The sequence below is a fragment of the Trichoplusia ni genome, chromosome 2 (assembly GCF_003590095.1).
Source record: "Trichoplusia ni isolate ovarian cell line Hi5 chromosome 2, tn1, whole genome shotgun sequence".
In the NCBI taxonomy this organism is placed as follows: Eukaryota; Metazoa; Arthropoda; class Insecta; order Lepidoptera; family Noctuidae; genus Trichoplusia; species Trichoplusia ni.
The window spans coordinates 2,365,391-2,384,338 of NC_039479.1; the positions used below are offsets into that span (position 1 = coordinate 2,365,391).

Genomic DNA, 18,948 nt, shown 5'->3' on the forward strand with positions numbered 1-18,948 from the left:
TGTTTTATTGTTAAAAAATATTAGTTATTTTTTTTTTCCATATTCTGACCGTATGAATCAGTAAAATCTCCACAACTCACTATTGGAATCCTTCTGGTCTCTATTCTTCATGTACTGACAGTTGTCCTGAACGTCGATGATGCCGTCACCGTCATCATCATCATCGCACGCATCACCGTTGCCGTCCTCGTCGACATCCAGCTGGTCGCTGTTAGGTACTGTCGGGCAGTTGTCTATGCTGTCTTGGATACCATCCCTGGGGAAAGTGAGGCAGAAATTAAAATATCCATAAAAATATAATTTGTTAGTTGATAGCTTGTGATGTTAGAAATTTACATTTAGCGTAACACTGAACAAAACGTACTGAATTCAAATTGCCGTTTTTGTTTTAATCTAGAATTTAAGGCTGAATTTTTAAATAGTAATATATTAAGTTTTTTTTACTCTACCAAATTCAAAATTATAGGCATCTCTCTTAAGAAACTCATTTATAAAGACGATTCTCTTTCAGGCGGATTAAACAAGCATACCATTTTAAAGGGGCAAAAAAAAATAAAAGAGTGGGTAGTAGTAGCGAAGATCGGGTAAAGTGGCGCTCTCTCGTATCAGAGGCCAAGACACATTTTGGGTCGCTAACCCAACGGAGTAAGTAAGTAAAAGAAATTGGGAACAAATTTGATTTGATCAGAAGCCTCTAGTATAATGGTCCCTCACTGGTCCCTGTCCACGTCGCTGTCGCAGGCGTCCCCCACGCCGTCCCGGTCGGCGTCCTCCTGCGCGGGGTTCCGTATCCGCGGGCAGTTGTCGCACGCGTCGCCCGCGCCGTCGTTGTCGATGTCCTCCTGCGCCGGGTTGTAGCGGCGAGGACAGTTGTCGTCCGAGTTCGATATGCCTGGGGTGAAGATGGATTTCATTAAGGGTAATTTCTCATTCTTCGTAGACACTGCTTTTTCTTTCTTTCTTTTTGCCGATGTCCCGTTTTATTTGGGATTGCCGCAACATGTTTTTTCTTCGACAACATTATTTAAAAAGTTTGATTATGAGCGTAACTAAACAATATTCAAGCATTTTCTCGCTTGTTGCCAACAGTTTTAGTCGATAAAATAATAGATCATCTAGAAGTTACCTAAAGTGAAATACATTGTATGATTGATTAACCAAATCTCTAGTAGTTTTCTTCAGTGAAACATTATGATTAGCTAACCAACTGTCGTAGCCTTTGAGCCGTCAAAAAATATTATCAGTAGTAAACATTTCGACACGCTGTTACTTTACAGCACTTAATTTCATCACTATACTATTAGTTAAAGTACTACACAGCGATATTCTCACCATCGTTATCCATGTCGGGGTCGCAGACATCTCCCACGCCGTCTCCATCAGTGTCCTCCTGCCCAGGGTTGTACTCCCGCGGACAGTTGTCGCAGGCGTCACCTCGCTTGTCACTCCTGTCGTTATCGCGATCCAGTTGGTCAGGGTTCGGAGTTAATGGACAGTTGTCCTAGAGGCAAATAATTTTACAATTCAGTACTCTGATATTATGATAATATTCTTGACTGTCAAAAGCTAAAATGACGAGTATTTTTAAGGGACAATGCAACCTCAGTGTTTTGACTGCTCTGGTTATAAAATAATCATACTTTTCCAAGAAAGAAGACTCCTCTATTCCAAAAAAAAATCAGCAGCTTTTATGACCCAACTCAAGATTCACTCGTTCGGCTCTCAGTCACGAGAGTGGTGTCTGAACCAACAAGGCAGTCTAATTAAGAACCTAGAACCTACTGGATACGTATAGAATAACCCGTTCTTTAAAAGTTTATAAGTTTTACTACTCAAATACCCTCTACAAAATCTGTCTCCCCTTAAGTATTCTCGTTTCTATTACCACAGTTCGTTAGTATGTTTAATTCCCTCACCGGCAAGTTCGGGATACCATCACCATCAGCGTCAGGATCACAGGAGTCCCCCAGACCGTCATTATCAGCATCCTCTTGCCCGGAGTTGGATACTTCAGGACAGTTGTCAGCCTTACAGCGGGGCTCGGAGCAAGCGAGCTGGTGATCTGGGTATCCGTCTAAATCCTTGTCTGGACCGCATACAGTACCGTTGCCAGCCCAGCCAGTCTAGAATAAAAGAATCGAGAATAGAGTTCCAAATATATGTCCTTGAGATAGTTCTTCTGCTACGAGAGAAGTTCAAGTGATTGTAATAAACGCTAATCGTATAAATAGTTTGTAAATGATCAGTCGCAGGATTCACATTTTTATGTATCTGCCGAAATTAATATATATTTCTAAAAAGTACACAATATTTGAAGAGATGGTTCATGCTTTGGGATCATATCACCAGTGACTTGGTAATCCTGCAGGGCTACGAATAGAATACCGTAGCTTCACGAGAAACGTACATTTCTCGAGTTAACGAGACGAAATTCTAGATTTAGAATTTAGATAAAGAGATTTCGTTTCCAGCATTTCCTCACACGCCCTTAATTTTACTTAGTATGTACAGTACCAGTACAAGTGACTCACCGCACAGACGCACTTGAGCCCGTACCCGCAGACGGCGTTGTACCGGCGGCAGTGCGCCGGGTCGCAGCGCAGCAGCAGCTCGCCCGGGCTGGCGCACGCGCGGCTCGTGTTCACGTAGTAGCCGCCGCCGCATGGCACGCATGTGTACGAGCCCTGGGGAAGGGAGGTATGAGGTAAATTTTAGATTTTGAAGGTCTTAGAATTCCTGCTCTTTCCAACCCTTGATTAAGTCTTTGCATTACGCTAACAATTTTAATCTATACGTCCAGCCATTTTTAGTCACACCTAGGTGGATACCAACTTCAGAATTACATCACTAAATGTTGTTGTTTTTTTTATTCGTAGGGAGCCTCATGCACCTACAAATAGGGGGAGGAAACGGGTATTGTAAGACTTATTGACTACAGCTGAACTAACGAGCAACTAATCCAGCATTTAGTCAGTGCAATTCATGATGCAGCGACCGCAATCTATTCGGTCCATCCCTGGCACATACCGGAGTATTAACACACAGCCGTCCTCTCGGGCAGTGTGCCCTGCCGGCTGCACACTCGTCCACATCGACGCAGGCCTCCCGCCGGCGCTCGTTGCCCGCCCCGCGCCAGCCTGAACTGCCTTCATAGCCTGCAGGACAGGGTCCGCACGTGAACCCGCCCTCCTCGTTACGACAAGATACCACTTCGTCGCAAGGACGAATCAGGTCGCATTCGTCTATGTCGACACAAGAGAAGCCTGGAAAGGAAGGAATTATGGTTAATATGGATAAAAAATTGATAAGGCAAAAATACCAGATTATAATATAGACAGAATGAATCGCAGAAAATTAAATTTTCATTGTATTTACAGCTGAAACAAGCCTGAGATGACGAGCTCTTTCAGTAACTTTTGGAACTAAAAATATTGTCTTATTTGGACCTGCAAGCAACTGAACAGCCTGGAAATATGTATAGGTATATTGATCAACTTTCTTTTTCATATTATAGTTTTTTAAATCAACGAGGTTTCAGGTCACGGCAAGTGACGTTTCTATTTTCTAAACAACATATTGATAAGGATTCCACATGTTTGTGCTTGGTTAATTGCCCATTGTCCTTACACTGTTAAACACCCAACTCACCGTTCCACTCGAATCCTTTAGGACATCCCTCGCAGTCATAATACGGGCTTGTATTGGTCTGTGTACACCGGCGTGAGCCGCAGGGGCGGTGGCTGTCGCAGACGTGCTGGCACTGCTGCCCGTTACCGTTGTAGCCGGGGGGACACGGCCCGCAGCGAGGACCGGATGACGACTCCTGGCATTCTACACCTGGGTGGAGGAAATTTTATTTTGTGTACATCAAGGAATGAATCTATTGATGGATTTAAGTAGATTAGAAACTAGATAATGAATAGTTCGTAGTTCTTTCTTTTAAGTATAAGCGCGAAGATATTTTATTTAAGTAATCTTCGAGTCGCCAGGAATTTAACAAACGTTCGAGACACACGCAGACTCCAACCAAGCGGTCTTGGATCCCACAATTTTGTTTCCCAAGAGACGCGACGAACAGTGGATTGGGGTGGTATTATTTCTAGATCATCACATTAATCTGTAATCCTAATTGATGGCTTACCTTGGAAGCAATAGTTTGGTCTGCAAGATATTTTGTAGCACTTCTCTCCGTTCCCGTGATACCCTTCAGGGCAGGACCCACAACGGAAGCTGCCGTCAGGCCAGTCTTGACATGGCACACCTGATCATAGAAAATAGTAAAATGCATGTTATGATGACAGAGTTATTTGTTAAATTAGTCTGAATTCAGGAAAACTATTTGAGTATTGAACTTTAATGTTCAAGATAGTGACTATATGAAGGTATCATATGTTACAACACGTCCCAAGGGATATCTATTAAAAGAAGGTTAATTAGACAGCAGAACTTTATAAAATAACTGGAAACCACCTCAAAAAGACAAAAAAAGAAGAAATTGAGTTATAGATAATACATACGTCCACCGAAGCAAGGGTTGAGACTGCAGGCGGTCCGACACGTCTGTCCGTCGCTAGTCAGGCGTCCGGGACACTTCTCACAGCGGTAGCCCTGTTCTGTGTCCACGCATCTTTCCACTACAAACAGATGGGAATTGTCCCAAAATTTTAGTAGCCTTTTCTTTCATTTTTTGTTTGTGGCGAGTTTTTTGTTTCAGTTGTTACCATCTTAAAAGCAATATAGTGTTCTAAAATATGTGTAACAGTTTATCACTGCAGTCAGTAACTCAGTACTCAAATCATACTCATGTATAGAATTTCATAATTTATCTATGCACCATAAACTACCGTTTTCACCTAAACCTAAGCAACTCTGATCCATTGAAAATTCATTATTTCATCATAATCTTTCATCTTTTTTAACATTATAACTTCCAACAAAATTACCTCAAGAGAAAACATTGCTGCTCTTGCCAAAATCGTTTCACAGATGGCTTACCCTACATCCATGCAACAGAATTACTTTGAATGGAACTTAGAAGCAAATGTGTCAAACGTTAGCACTGGGCTCTGGCAGCGGAGTCAGTTAATAATGTTTGGAAGGCCGCCAAACCTCATAGGGAATTATGAGCTGGGTATGTAGTTAGCATACGAAACAAGACTACGTGCACTTGATGCCCTGTTGGAATATTAATCCATCTCATAAACTTTTATCTGTCGTTTGCCAGCCAAATTTGGAAGTCTTGGTATAACTTTACTCATTTTTTTTCTCATTTTTGAAATAGTATACCAAAAATATCTCCGATCCGATCTCCCAGCAAACTGGCATTTAATTATGATTTCCTTTTTTATTGAAAGACCCCCGATTGGAAAATATTATAATTTTAAGTACAATAAGAGATTCATGGAATCCCATTGAACAAAAAACAACAACAAAATGATCATAATATTTGCTTAAAACAAAAAATAGTTTTGAATCGTTTTAAATGCCAAAAAAGGACGAATAATGATAATATATATAAAATTAGTTTTAACATTAGATATTATTAACCATCGCAAGACGGTGTCTTAAGGTAACTTACTTTGTGAGCAAGGTCTTCTATTACATGATATTGGTCGACATCTGCGTCCATCACCCTCCATGCCCGAAGGACAGGCGCTGCATTCGAAGCCAGTCGCTGTGTTCCGACACTCCACGCCTAGTTTATACAAATGTAACACTTATGTGTGCTGGAATATGTGTGATTGTACCTTGTGCAGTTAACGTTATGGATTCTTCTGTATAAGGCTTCTGCTACTCGGTTCTATCCAAATCCTTGATAAAATTTAATCCTTAGATACGAACTTGAAACCAGCCATTTAAAAGCGTTTAAGAAAGAACCAAAGAGTAAAAAAGTAATAAGACCTTAATTTAATCAGATATTATCCTTAACAACCTTTTAACCTTTCTCTTAAACTTGCCTTAAAAAACAAGTAGGTAAAAGTAGAGCCTAACTAGAGGAAAAAGTCTAAATCTAATGGTCTTTTGATGTAAAAAAGAGATTGATTTTAAAGGAACCATTGTGTAACAGTTGCCTACAGAGTCACCAGTCACGCCAGCTGACAACCTAGTTATACATTTACATACGTTTAAGGTTAATCAAGCAACAGATTTAACGTGGGCGAGCGAGCGACTCTGGAGGCAGACAATATCACGAACATGGCGTACTTATAAATAAAACGCGAATTTAAAAGAACACTTTAATGAAAACCCACACTTTGATTATAAAAGTTGCTTGATACACCTTAGTTTAAATGGCAAGAAATCAATGACTAACAATGGTAATTTAATTAAGGTTAATAATGATTAATGTAATAATGGTAAATAAGAGTTAGTGAATATAAAAACTAAGTTAGATGATGAAATAAAAATGATTGAGATTCATTATACAATACAAAGAGTTGTCGTGCAACAGAATCATGGGAAAACCAAACTCCATTTTGATTAGCATGAGATTCAAAATCTGACTAAACTTATCACTTAAATTTTATGTTCATATGAAACCGATTAAAATTGTAAAACGTTTGGTAGAGGTTTAGTATTCGGATTTTTAAAGATAGATAATAATATGGAAAAAAAGCGAAGCTTCTGTTGCACTTACAATAAATGCTTTATAGCTGGGGTAACAAAAATGCGTAGTCATAGTAAAATCAAAAAATTCTCAAAATAAAAAACTAAAATTTGATGCTGCTGATTAGCTGAATTCTATTAACTTAAAAAAGTAGTTAATTACCACAAGCAGAATTAAAAAATCAAATCAAATTTTGAGACTTCCTTGAAAGCTGACTACCCATTCTCAATACACCTGCTAGAACAAGGTATGTCTAAATATTTAATAACCAGGATAGCAGGAGGACCCGGAGCACCTCTCGAGGGGCGGCGGCGCGGGCACCCTGTTGCAGCACTGCCGCAGCTGACTGCGGAGGCTCTCTATAGTGCCCTTCTGTTCCACCACCTCACGACGCAAGTGCTCTATCGTTTGACGTAGGAGCTGCAGTTGGCGGATCACCTCGTCTGAAAGACAAATTGGGATGGTTCAAGTTGTGGCAAATTTAAGTAATCTGTAAAAGACTGGGATTCGATAATGCAAAAAGATATCTATCATCGAATTACGTTTCTTGATACAGATAAGTCTCCTGATATAGATTGAAAAATTCACAATAACTTTGTACTAGAGAGAATGTTTTGCTCTCCCTCCTTTCCAGAAACCCAACATGCTCAATTCTTCGTTAGAATCCTTTTCAATTTTACTGAATTGAGGACTAAATCTTTAAAGTACATTAAATTCCTTATCCAAGATTACACCCTGTCTTTAGTTAAAAACTCAATAATAATGTTTTATTACCATCACAAGACTCAATAGCATTGGAAGGTATATCTCCTCTCTGCGTCGTAGGCTGAGGCAAAATGTTAGGATCTATGAAGTTTCCTCTGTATTCATCTCCTTGCATTTCCTCTTCTCTCTTCCTCCTCGCGTCCTTCGCTATGAAGTCTCTGACTTCTTCAAAGTCTGTTTCTTCAACCGTCGTTAGTGCTGGTGGTTTCATGGTATCGCTGCGAATACCACAGCTGATGGAATCTAGGGCAGCTTGTTCACTGCTGTATACTTCCACAGGAGCGTTTTCTTCGTGGTACTGAGAAAAAAGAAATATTGTGAAAATGACTCACTCATCGCATCCTAAAGAGTCAATTATCGTTTTCATATTTCTCATAAAATATATATCTGTTTTTATTATTATGCTCATATGATGAAAGAATCAAGAGCTCATGAACACATTCAAGTCATATTAGATTAAAATAATTTATTTCATTTAGCAATCAAGTAAATTCTGCAAATTATTCATTTCATTAAAACCTGCTAAATGAGTTTGAAAATTATGTCCTCGAAATTTTCAAGCGCACTTCACTGTACCGTGAGGTTAAACCGTGCCTTTCGTTACAAAAAAACTTACACTTAGATTTATTAAATGCTCGACGAGTTAGTAATCTGACTTCTCGTTGGCGAATTAAATATTAGTATTTATATTTCAGTAAACTTAGAACGGTTCAAGAACTTTCTAAATATTTTAACTTATTATTAGGCAAGTAAGGTTGGGTAGGTAAGGTAAGCAATAAAGATTTAACGCGGGAAATTACAGTTTCTAAAGCATCTTTAACTATTTGTTGAAATCTTAATAGCAGTACCAAAGAGTCTTGTTAACTTTTAAAGTTCTCGAATCTCAAATGCCAAGGCTTATATTCTTTAGTGGTACTGGTAATTGATTCTAATAATAAAAATCTATTTAGTCCTTCAGACAGATTTCCAAAGAAAAATTGAAAATTTATTTTTTCATTTTATCACATCATTAAAACGTAAAGATGATTAAAAGCACTTAAGGTGATGAAAATCTACATTAAATGGGGCTTGTGCAAGTGTCGTCACACGAGATTTTAAATGACTGTATCCCCTTATTTTAAAATATAAAATACGTAATTAATATTAATAGAATATTCTTTGGAAATCTGTCAGTCGGACTCAGCAATATTCTTGTCAAATACCCTATAAGCTAATAAGTCTCTCCAAAGATGTATCATTATACCTGTTAATCAGAAATTGTACCAATTTGCCTGATTACCAAATCATCGGATTCTAAAATAAAAAAAGGTCGAATAGACACATACCAATTTCATTTTCGGACTGGACAGGGTCGTGATTAGATCATGTCTGCCGGCCATGGAATGCCAGTGCAGCGGCTTGCAGCCGACCACCAACTTGACCTTTGTAGCGGTCATCACCAGCGCGAGAGTCGTCCGGGGGTTCTCTCCTAGGCTCCATGAGACGGATTTCAGATGACCACCGTGAAGACTCTCCAGTGATACTAAGGAAAATAATAAAAGTATTATTTATAAAGGGATATCTAAAAATAATTATTACGTAACTAAATTGTAAGTCTTAAGATTACGTCGCCCCCCATGTCATATGTATGTAAACATATGAAGACTTTTTTCTGAATTTGTTTTTAGACCGTGGCTTCTCAAAACACAGGCAGTTAACTTAAGTAACGTAAGCAAATTAGCTAATTAATGAGTAAAACCACTTTTGATACAAGACTGAATAAGTAAAATCCATCCTCTCCATTTTTTTAAGCTTTCTTATCTCACCTTTTTTGTTCTTCCTGTTGTAATACAGGGATAAGGAGATATCCTCTTCAGCCTTCGCGTGCAGCAGTTCCTCACGGGTGCTGCCGCCGTGGGGCCCGCGGACCAGGATCACCAGCTCGCCAGCGTCGCGTGCTGTACCAGCTATTGATGAAACACTGCTTGTGGCATCTGTAACACAATACCAGATAATTTACTTTTGAGTGGCAATTTTCATGATTATATTTCATGATAGCATTACACTTAATGAACTAATTGAAGTTAGTGAATAGGTACTATGCAAAGAGTTAAGTATACTTTAATCTAGTGAAATCTAGTTGAACATCGATAATAAAAATAAGTCAACATTGGCATTATAGTTTTTAATTGATATACCATCTCTTTATTTCTTCTTCTCTTCTTTAGCTCTTTATCTACTGGCCAAGTGGTTGAGGTCATCACGCTAAACCCACTGTTTGCGACCTGTCGCGGGTTCGAACCCAAATGCGAAAGCATTTGTGAGATCCGCGAATGCTATGCGCGAGTCTGGGTATCTTATTGCATATAAATTAAATGTTTCTTAAACCCCAGGTCTCAAGGATTAAATTCCATAGTGTAAGAGACGTTTATTAAAAAGAATAGAACAATATAAATTTAAATAAAAATAAAAAACAATTTTAAATAAAAATAAATCGTACCTAAAAGTAACCAAAAGAGTTCTGTGACAACAAGATAACGAAATTCACTTAAACCTCAGATATTGGCAAAATAATCGCTTTTTTTAAAGACACGCTGTCTTGAGTAGAAACTCATTGGAATTGTAACAAAGTTCACAAGTTCATGAGATAAGGGCACCTATTGTTGGATTCGTGGTTATAGATAAAAGATCGTCAACCCAATGAACCAACAGATAGATGTTGCTAAATCACATGTACCTATACGAAAACTGAACGAATTGCTTAATATTATATGTCCGAGCAATGAATTGTTATTAAGTGCGTTCATCAACATGAGAGTTAGGGCTTTAAAAAATACCCTCACCAGACAGATGAAATAAGATAATTATGATTTGTTCATCCAAAAGCAAAACGAAGCAAAGGAACCAAACGCGTGCATTAAAATTATCCTAATCGGTTCAGCCGTTTTTGAGGAGTTCAGTGATGTACCTACACACATATAGCAGAATTTTATGAATTTCTATAAACTGTAACATGTATTATTATGAGCATATCAAATGTAATGTGTATCTACCTATGCGACGTGATTTGCAGTTCTTGTCTTCATAATACCTCTTTCATTTTCAAAACCTTTTCAATAGCAACCTCTTAACGAATTTAGATAGGTAGGAACTATATGAATTACTAGCTGTTGCCCGCGACTTCGTCCCCATGGGTAGAAGATATAAGCTATGATTTAGGTATACCTGCCCGGATCTTTTCACATTTTCCATTATATCTTAGCTCCTATTAGTCGCAGCGTGATGGTTTATAGCCTAAAGCCTTCCTCGAGGAATGGTCTATTCAACACAAAAAGATTTTTTCAATTTGGACCAGTAGTTCCTGAGATTAGCGCGTTCAAACAAACAAACTCTTTAGCTTTATATATTAGTATAGATATAGATTATAATTAAATGCAAAAAGGTCTTCGCAAATCGATTAACAACCAACTAAACCGATGAAAGTGCCGACGTTTTATGATCAAAAGAATCGTAAATCAGTTAAAACGGAAACATGTGCAGTAACTGTCACATTAAACATGACTAACTATTGCAACACGAGTGCAAACATCCCAAGCTAAGAGAAACTACTCGTAACAAAACGAAAAACATGATAAATCTTATTATTTTAGTACCCAAAGCCATTTACCTGAACTTATTTTGGTAGCTGAGCTATTTTAGGAAGTTTACTCTTGATAAACTTTGTATTAAATATATTACGGCACTTATGTAGGTATATGTCGAAGATTAAGCAACATTCAATATTTATGAAAAAAAAAAAACAAAAGTGACTCGTAATAAAATATCCAAAAAAACATAAGGATGAAAACATTCTTTGTTTTTTTCCGGCGGTGCTTGTTTTACACTTGACAATGAAAAGGTATAATTAATGACATCGGAAGCAATGTATATCGATCTACTTCGTAGCTATATTCTAAATTTTAAATAGTTAAATCCGCTAAACATAACAGCAAGAGTATTTTTATAGACACAAAAGCAAAAAGAGTCCAACAAAACCGCGCTCGGTCGCTCCCAAGAAAGTTATTCTGGCTCGTATGACACAACGGTTGACTCACAGATGGATCACTGTGTTTACTTGTTTTTTCTCTTATTTATTTGCCTATAGCTTGTAGATTTACAAACAAAGCATTTTAAAATACAATGTCTTCATACAAATACGAAATACATTATTTCGTCTAATCCTGTAAAAAGTTGTAACTATGGCAGTTTACTTTTGTTTATCAAAAATTTATAAAATGTTTACCTTGCCTTGCTTTACCAAAATTGCAGTATTTCAAAACAAAGAATCATGGACTAAATCTTTCTGTGATCAGATGACATTGCAAGGGTTCTGATCAAATAATAAATAGCGTGTGAAAAGCACTCCTGTACTTTAGAAAATGAAAGTTTCCAGAATCAATGCCTTGAAGATTGCACCTGTTAAACTTATGAACTAAAATACCACAAATAAATTGTGACAACAAACTGAGATAGATAGTAGACCGTTTCAATATCAACCTAATAGTATAGTTGCCGGCACGGATCTTGAGCGCTCGGCGGAAGAGTGGGGATCACTTTGCGCATCGTTAAATAAAACGCCAATCAATTGTGCGTACTCGTCGTCTTGTGATGCATGCAACTGCAGCACAGAACGAATTTCAATGAATTCCGCGAGGCGCTGCGGGACAATCAGTGCACTTTATGCGCCCCGCGCCTCACTTCATACCGCAAAAGGGACCCAAAAAATCACTTCTGCGCAGGTGAAGGTCAGCGCTCAAGATCCGTGACGGTAACTATACTTACTTTGGTATCTACCTACTTTGGCAGTAGACTTTAATTAATTAAAATTTAAAAAGCACATATATAAGAGTAATTAATAATTCATCTGGTCTCAAACTAGACAAAGCCAGTGCAATGGTAACCAGAAACCTGACCAATACACAATAATGAATATAATACTTTAAATCATGAATTGCAAACAAAAAATTCAAGCAGTTCATTCATAAACTGTTATATCTATAACATTTATCCAAGTTAGAAAAAGAGGAATAACAACTTGTTAGAAACGCATCGCCTTTCTGAATGATGAATTGATCCACAATAACTGGTGATCTGCTACAAATAACTAATGTCCCGCAATGTTGGATGCCATGAATTTGAGGCCATGGAGTCCGCGTCCAAATGTGCCTCACAAGTCTTTATTAAAACCTTTATCAATATTAAGTTCACAATAATATCGTTAATATTAGGAGATTTTATGAACCACTTACGAGTTCTTTCATGGATTTTTTCGAACGCTTTCTCACATATCCCATAGACCTTAGTACTTTTGTTTAGACAACTCTAACCACTAATAACTTGGACACTATCCCTGCCCTAGATGAACACTTCACGAATGTCCAAAGAAAAATTTGAAACGAGAGGATTTGCGAAGAATAGTTAACTAATTAAGCTTGCCACCACCCAGCTATGACGACCATGACCACTCTGCCAAGAGTTTAAAGACAAAGAATAGAATTATTTCTAATTCCTCTTATACTGCAATATGATTCGATAGTTCACCCGCTGTTTTCAAAGCCCCAATCCATTTAGTGATTGCGGCAACACAGTGATGTCACAGAAGCGTCGATCTCGTAACGGTACGGTGTAAAAAGTTTGCATCGCCTTGTAGGGCCTTCCTGCTGAGCGAGCCGAGCGATCCTGACCCCGATGTAAGAACTCTTCACTATGTACTAGGGTTCCTTGGTCAACTGAAGAAACTAAATGGCTCCTATATGTCGGCCAGCGATTCTGCCACAAGTGACGTCCCTACTAATTAAGAACAATTCCGAAAAACATATGTATCTATCTCTGTCTATAAACATGTTTTGTTTTCCGAGTGTATTGCTGGCGAATAGCTCAAATTTTAATGTACTGAACTGGTAGTGTTAGCACCCTTAGATGTGTAAGTTGTTTGCAAGCCCAGTTAGTCTGGGATAATAGTTTTTTTTTTACAAAGACGTAATGAAAGATTCACTCAGATAAGAGATATTATAGAAATGGTAACGTGAGAGTCGTCAAAATATCGGTAGTTTCGATTTTTAAAATTTCTTAAAAATAACAGAGTCATTTTACTACCATTTTCCAATTAGGCACTGTTGTTTATATTCATAAGTAATCAATCTATAAAACCCTTTATTAGGTGTAGAAATAATTTAATCAGAGGGTCTCCTTTTCAAAGCCAACTACTTTTTTCCGTCGATTTTTTACCACAAGACGGTAATATATTATGGGCAGTAAAGGCGTGAACATTAGGCTATCAAAGAGTCGCGTGGGCAGCGCTATGGTCCGCCTTGCCTAATACAGTAACAAGGCTTGGCGGATTACTGATCAGCTGTTCAGACCGGTTTTGTGATCAGATGGTGTCAATATGCGAAATAAACTCCTCCGCATTGTTTGTGCTGTACACAAAGGATTAGGGGTTTTGAGAGGTTTTTTTTTGGGTCCTGGAGATGAAGAAAATACCTGTTATATGTATATTATGTAGCATGTTCTTATTAAACATTAATTACAACTAATTAGTTAAATTGTTTCATCAACAATTTAACTAATTTTATTTATTTTATATGAGTAATAGAAAATCAAAACCAAATTCCGAATTATGAATTTTTTAAACAATTTAAATTTTTTGGAATAAAGTAAGGCCAAGGATAATGCTTTAAAAAAATAAATGATTCCGTATTCGGCGTATAATGATCTATATAATAATATATGTATATTACAAAAAAAAACTGTATAGTCAGTAAAACAGATTTTTAAATAATATTTGAGTGAAATAAAATTACCAGTACCCTTTTTCCGGCAATTGATATTACCAGCCCTCACTACGATAAATTTCATAATCTTAAGTGCTTCAAATCTTCCTCACCTTTTAACGATGGCATAAAAAAAAAAAAATACTTACTATTTTTTTGGAAATCTGTCTGATGGACTAAATAGCTTCAGGTACATTATTAGAATTAGTCAAATACCTCATTCTCTCGGTCATTTGCGAAAGCCATCTATAAACTGGCTGCTACCGTAATCAACGTCCAAATGGCTGCAATACATTGCACGTCCAGTACGTGAGGACCCGTGGAGATGTTTATTAGCGATTATTACCTGTTTATCTAAATGCCTGAGCCCGCTAACGGTCTGCACTGACAATTAATAGTACCGTAGCGTGACAGGAAGGCTTCACGTCGCCGCTCGATACAGAAATAAATATGTAATGCTTTATGGCTGTCTAGGTAAGTTGCGGTATTTTCTTTCTTTTGGTCGATAGATAGGTAATGTCTTAACGTACAAGTAAGACGTAAGACCAAAATTTTTTACTTAGCCCTGAAGGCTTAAAGCCCCGTGCATATATTGTGCGTGCATCTAAAGATGGTATTATCTCAATATTATTACTGTCTAAAGTTTGCATTGCGTCCAGAAAACTAACGATAAAAGAAAAGAAAATCGCAACATGGCCACCGTGCCAGCTCGGGACTGAGCATCGGGACTTATTACCTTAAACCCCTGTAAAGACCACAGCAATCAGTAATAAAACAACAGCTTCAGCAAATCATTAATATTTATATCCATCGAAGACGTCTGAAGCCTACAGAATTTTGAAAGAAATTATAATAACAGATTGTATCGGAAGTTATAAAGCAAAAATATTTAAAATTCAAAGATTATGGAAATAAGAGCTCGTCAGAGCGAAAGATTGTTTGGATACAATACTGTAATGAAAAATATTTTCTTTTCTTTTTAAATGTTACAAAACTGATATTTGTGAGGTTATCGAGTACGTTTTATGGTTTCTCTCGCCTCGTAATTAATTAATCTCCCGCTTTACCGGTAAACACTTAACATTTTTCAAGTGCTACTTTTCAATATGGGACCCCTCTTCAGGAGATTTGAGTGAATCGTACTAATATTATAAACGCGAATGTCACCCTGGGTCCTTCCCTTACCATGCTATTGGTCCAATTTGACAAGTATATCATTGTATCAGTGTACTTCCTACGTAGATGATTTCATATTCTAATTTCATTACCAGCAGTGTTCATACATACATGAAGTATTCAAGCAGCTAATTTAATTATGATGTCATTCTTAATGTAGTGCAAATTAGGCTACTTTACGCAACATTTGATTGACTTGTATTTTTGAAATCCTGAATAGGTATAGCGAAATCTCATAAAGTAGTCTATAAAACTATAAGAAACAGAAAAAGTCAATCAAATTGACCTTGAATGTTTGTCCAGCTCTTATCCTTATAATTCGGGCTAAATAAAACATTTATTTTTATCCAAAAATCTAGCTTGCTCCAGCCAACCTGACTATTCAAATTCCTGAATATTCTAAAGCTGAAGAGATTGTTTGTTTGAACGAGTTAATCTCAAGAAGTATTGGTCCGATTCGAAAAAAAGGTTTTTCAGGTACTCTGTGTAAAACTATTAACCCGAATTCAAAGATTCCTTACTCATATCTTCATAATCACAAAATCACGCGGAATAGGGAGTTTCATGAATTCGTATCCATCATACATATATTAACGTATAGGAATCATAACACAAGACAATATTCTCATAAGTGCTTCGCTGATAGTCTGATAGTCACATTGACATTGCAACCATCGCGAGTTAACTCAGGATATTCCACTTGACAACGATGTAGATTAGGTATAATCAACAAATCTTTGTGAACCTCACTTCTTGAAAAACTTCAAGACACTTTAACAAGTAAGTTTGAAGTATAAATTAAACAAGGTTTCTGACTTATACCAAATATCCAATAGATCCTTATTCTGAATAATATAATCTATCTTGTAGAACCCAATTCTTGACACGACGCGTGGGCGCAGCTCGTAATGAAACGCGCCGGTGAGGTCATTGTTGCAACCTGTTGCATTTTACTGGCGAATATAAAATATAAGTTCGGTTTTATACTTATGCAAATTGGACAACTATTAATTTTCGCACTATCTTCTGCCATATTTTGGTGTTATGAATAAATGTTACTGCTTCGAAATGTATTTTATTGAAGGGAGAAAGCGCGATACAAAATGTAGAGCACCATCTCTCTCCAAGCTGGTGATATACCACTGTGGGCCCGATAAGAGAAGTGAAAAGTGTCTTACTTTAAGTTAATAAAATAATTGGTATGTGACCCGACCAGCTCTACCTATGTGACTGGACTTGTGACTAAATCATTAGATCATAGCTAGTAAATTACATTGCTCATCAATCGAATATTGACTGGGACTTGTATAAATAACAGTTGTTCCTAGAAATGAAAAAGTAACTAGAATATCATAACTAAAGGAAAATGTGGGATAGTAATAAGTTAGTCCTCGTTTATTTTAACTTTAGTTAAATTTTGATTTGCAAGAATTATTATTATTTTGCAAGAATGCAAAGTGTCGCGTGTTCCTTGAATGATCCACAAATGCCTGTCCTAAGTCTGGGCGTCAGTGTGCATGTGACTTGAATAGACTAAGATCCTAAGTCGTTAAAAAAATAACAAAATGCAAATAAACAAAAAGTTCTACTTTAGTACAATTAAAAACATATTTTTTAGTAGCCAACCGAAGTTCATACATAAACATACCACAAAACAGTCTAGCCAATTTTTTCAACAAACAATATTTCATGAGCGTATAATGATATATGACGACAGAATAAAGAACCCCAGTTTTTATTAATTCCAGAGCAATAAATTGTCGCAGTCTAGGTCTAAAGCTAGTTCTCATAAAGTAACAAATAAAAGTAGCTACAGATGGTCCAACTCATTTGTGCTCGTGTTGCTATGTGTGCGTGCGTTTACGATTCTTGACTTACTAAAACTTCACTTACTTCACTTCACTAACTTCACTTACTAAATTAAAGAATCTTTAACTGGTATGACAATGACACACAAATACAATAAAATGAAAGCTGTATTTGTACATAATATCATTATATAATTACGAGGGTTGTACCTACACACAAAGATGCGTTGAAATTGACTATATAATAGCAAGAAAGGCTATACACATTGTAATCTCATATTTTCGTGTAACAATACTTACGTCTAGTAAACACACCTTTTTGGAACATTTTAAAAAGTAACTTATGCAACAGGGCTCTTTCACCGGCACTTGTTTTAATTAAATTTTCACTAAAGTATTTCCAACGATATTAAAAATGTTTGGATAGGAAAATGTCACCTGTTTCGTCTTGTTTTGCGAAGTAACAGCTTCGCAATTAAGTTGTTCACATAAGTTTTGCATTATTTTAACGTTTTATGTAGATGTGTAATTTTCGTTCGATCGTTTGTAATAACTAGTGCATGGATAAAAAATAAAATAATAACAAAACCATTTGATTGATTTTTTTAACTCTTTATTCATGTTTAAGGGGCTTTTCGGGGGATGCCTCAACCCCATTGATTTGATTAGAAAAAAAAAAGATTTGATAGAGTAAAAAACCATATGAAACCTCTTGCTTATACGATAATGAAATGAAATGTAAATGAAATATGACTAGAGGCACAACATTAACAAAAGCTTTATTTTTACGAAGATTTAAACATACCTAGTCTGAAGTTTCTATTCATAAATCTCTTGTAAGTATTTATTATTATAATCACCAAGCCAGACGTCTGCGAACCTAATTAAATTAAGGTTCACATGTTATTCGTTGAGTATATTTCGTAAGTTACAATTCATGTGCTTGGTAAACAAATATGGGTATAAATTATGTCTAATGTAGGCAACAGATGTGTTGCTAGCCGCCTTAGAGCGACGCCTGATTCGAATTTGACTGTTGAAGACTGTTAGTTTGCAGTTTAAGCTTTGCTGGAATTTTGGCGGCGAAAATTTAAAGTGAACTTAGTCTGTAGACTACAGAATCATTGTAATGGAGTTTTGTTGTTTGGTCAAAGAGCAAAGTGATTCGAATCCCAAAAAAAATGAAGTAGGGTTAAGGCTGATGTCGCTCTTTTTACGATCAATTGAAGCGGGAACATCTCAGATGAAAAGACTCAACTAGTAACTGTTTAAATATTTTAAAGGTAAAATGAGATAAAGAGGGAAAGTTAGTGATGATTTACCTACCATTTACAAATATAGTACCCAACTTATCCTTGCAGAAACATTAATTATCTTTAGGCCCACACACATAGAGATCTATGAATAATTAAGATTTTTGCTAATAAAATAAGACAAGACGTTTTAAAAAAAATGCACAAATCGCTTTACCAACAAAGCCCGTTTTTACTAACTTAGTGCTTACCGAAAACACCTTTAAAAATATAATCTCAAACTTAATATCTATTAAGCAAATAAGCAGATATTCCATCAAGTCGTAAAAGCAGTTAATTTTCTTACGAAAATATCTCAACGCTTTCCTTTACAGGGAAAATTAATATTGATATATTGCCGGCGTAAAAGAGAGATTTCTAAAGCAAAAGGAAGTTAATACCGTCATCACGGTATATTTTTTTCACGGAGAGAATACATAATTCCTCGTTGAACCCCCATTATGATACAAGCGGAGCTTATTTATATAAATTTACTGAGAAAAAGAGAA

At 36.7% G+C, this 18,948-nt stretch overlaps 1 protein-coding gene across 2 annotated transcripts in view; it reads right to left on the minus strand.

Annotated features, from left to right (window-relative positions):
• Nucleotides 1–18,948, minus strand: part of LOC113502927 (cartilage oligomeric matrix protein) — a 29,755-nt gene that overhangs the window by 7,260 nt on the left and 3,547 nt on the right. For both annotated transcript variants that reach the window (XM_026884685.1, XM_026884693.1), the window contains exons 3-16: nt 9,178–9,345; nt 8,698–8,894; nt 7,382–7,670; nt 6,877–7,050; nt 5,579–5,695; nt 4,518–4,634; nt 4,142–4,261; nt 3,649–3,837; nt 3,028–3,263; nt 2,532–2,684; nt 1,917–2,123; nt 1,333–1,501; nt 715–892; nt 81–256 (exon numbers count right to left, since the gene is read on the minus strand). In XM_026884685.1, coding sequence (XP_026740486.1) covers nt 81–256; nt 715–892; nt 1,333–1,501; nt 1,917–2,123; nt 2,532–2,684; nt 3,028–3,263; nt 3,649–3,837; nt 4,142–4,261; nt 4,518–4,634; nt 5,579–5,695; nt 6,877–7,050; nt 7,382–7,670; nt 8,698–8,894; nt 9,178–9,345 — 2,490 coding nt within the window. The remainder of the gene's footprint in view (nt 1–80; nt 257–714; nt 893–1,332; nt 1,502–1,916; nt 2,124–2,531; nt 2,685–3,027; nt 3,264–3,648; nt 3,838–4,141; nt 4,262–4,517; nt 4,635–5,578; nt 5,696–6,876; nt 7,051–7,381; nt 7,671–8,697; nt 8,895–9,177; nt 9,346–18,948) is intronic.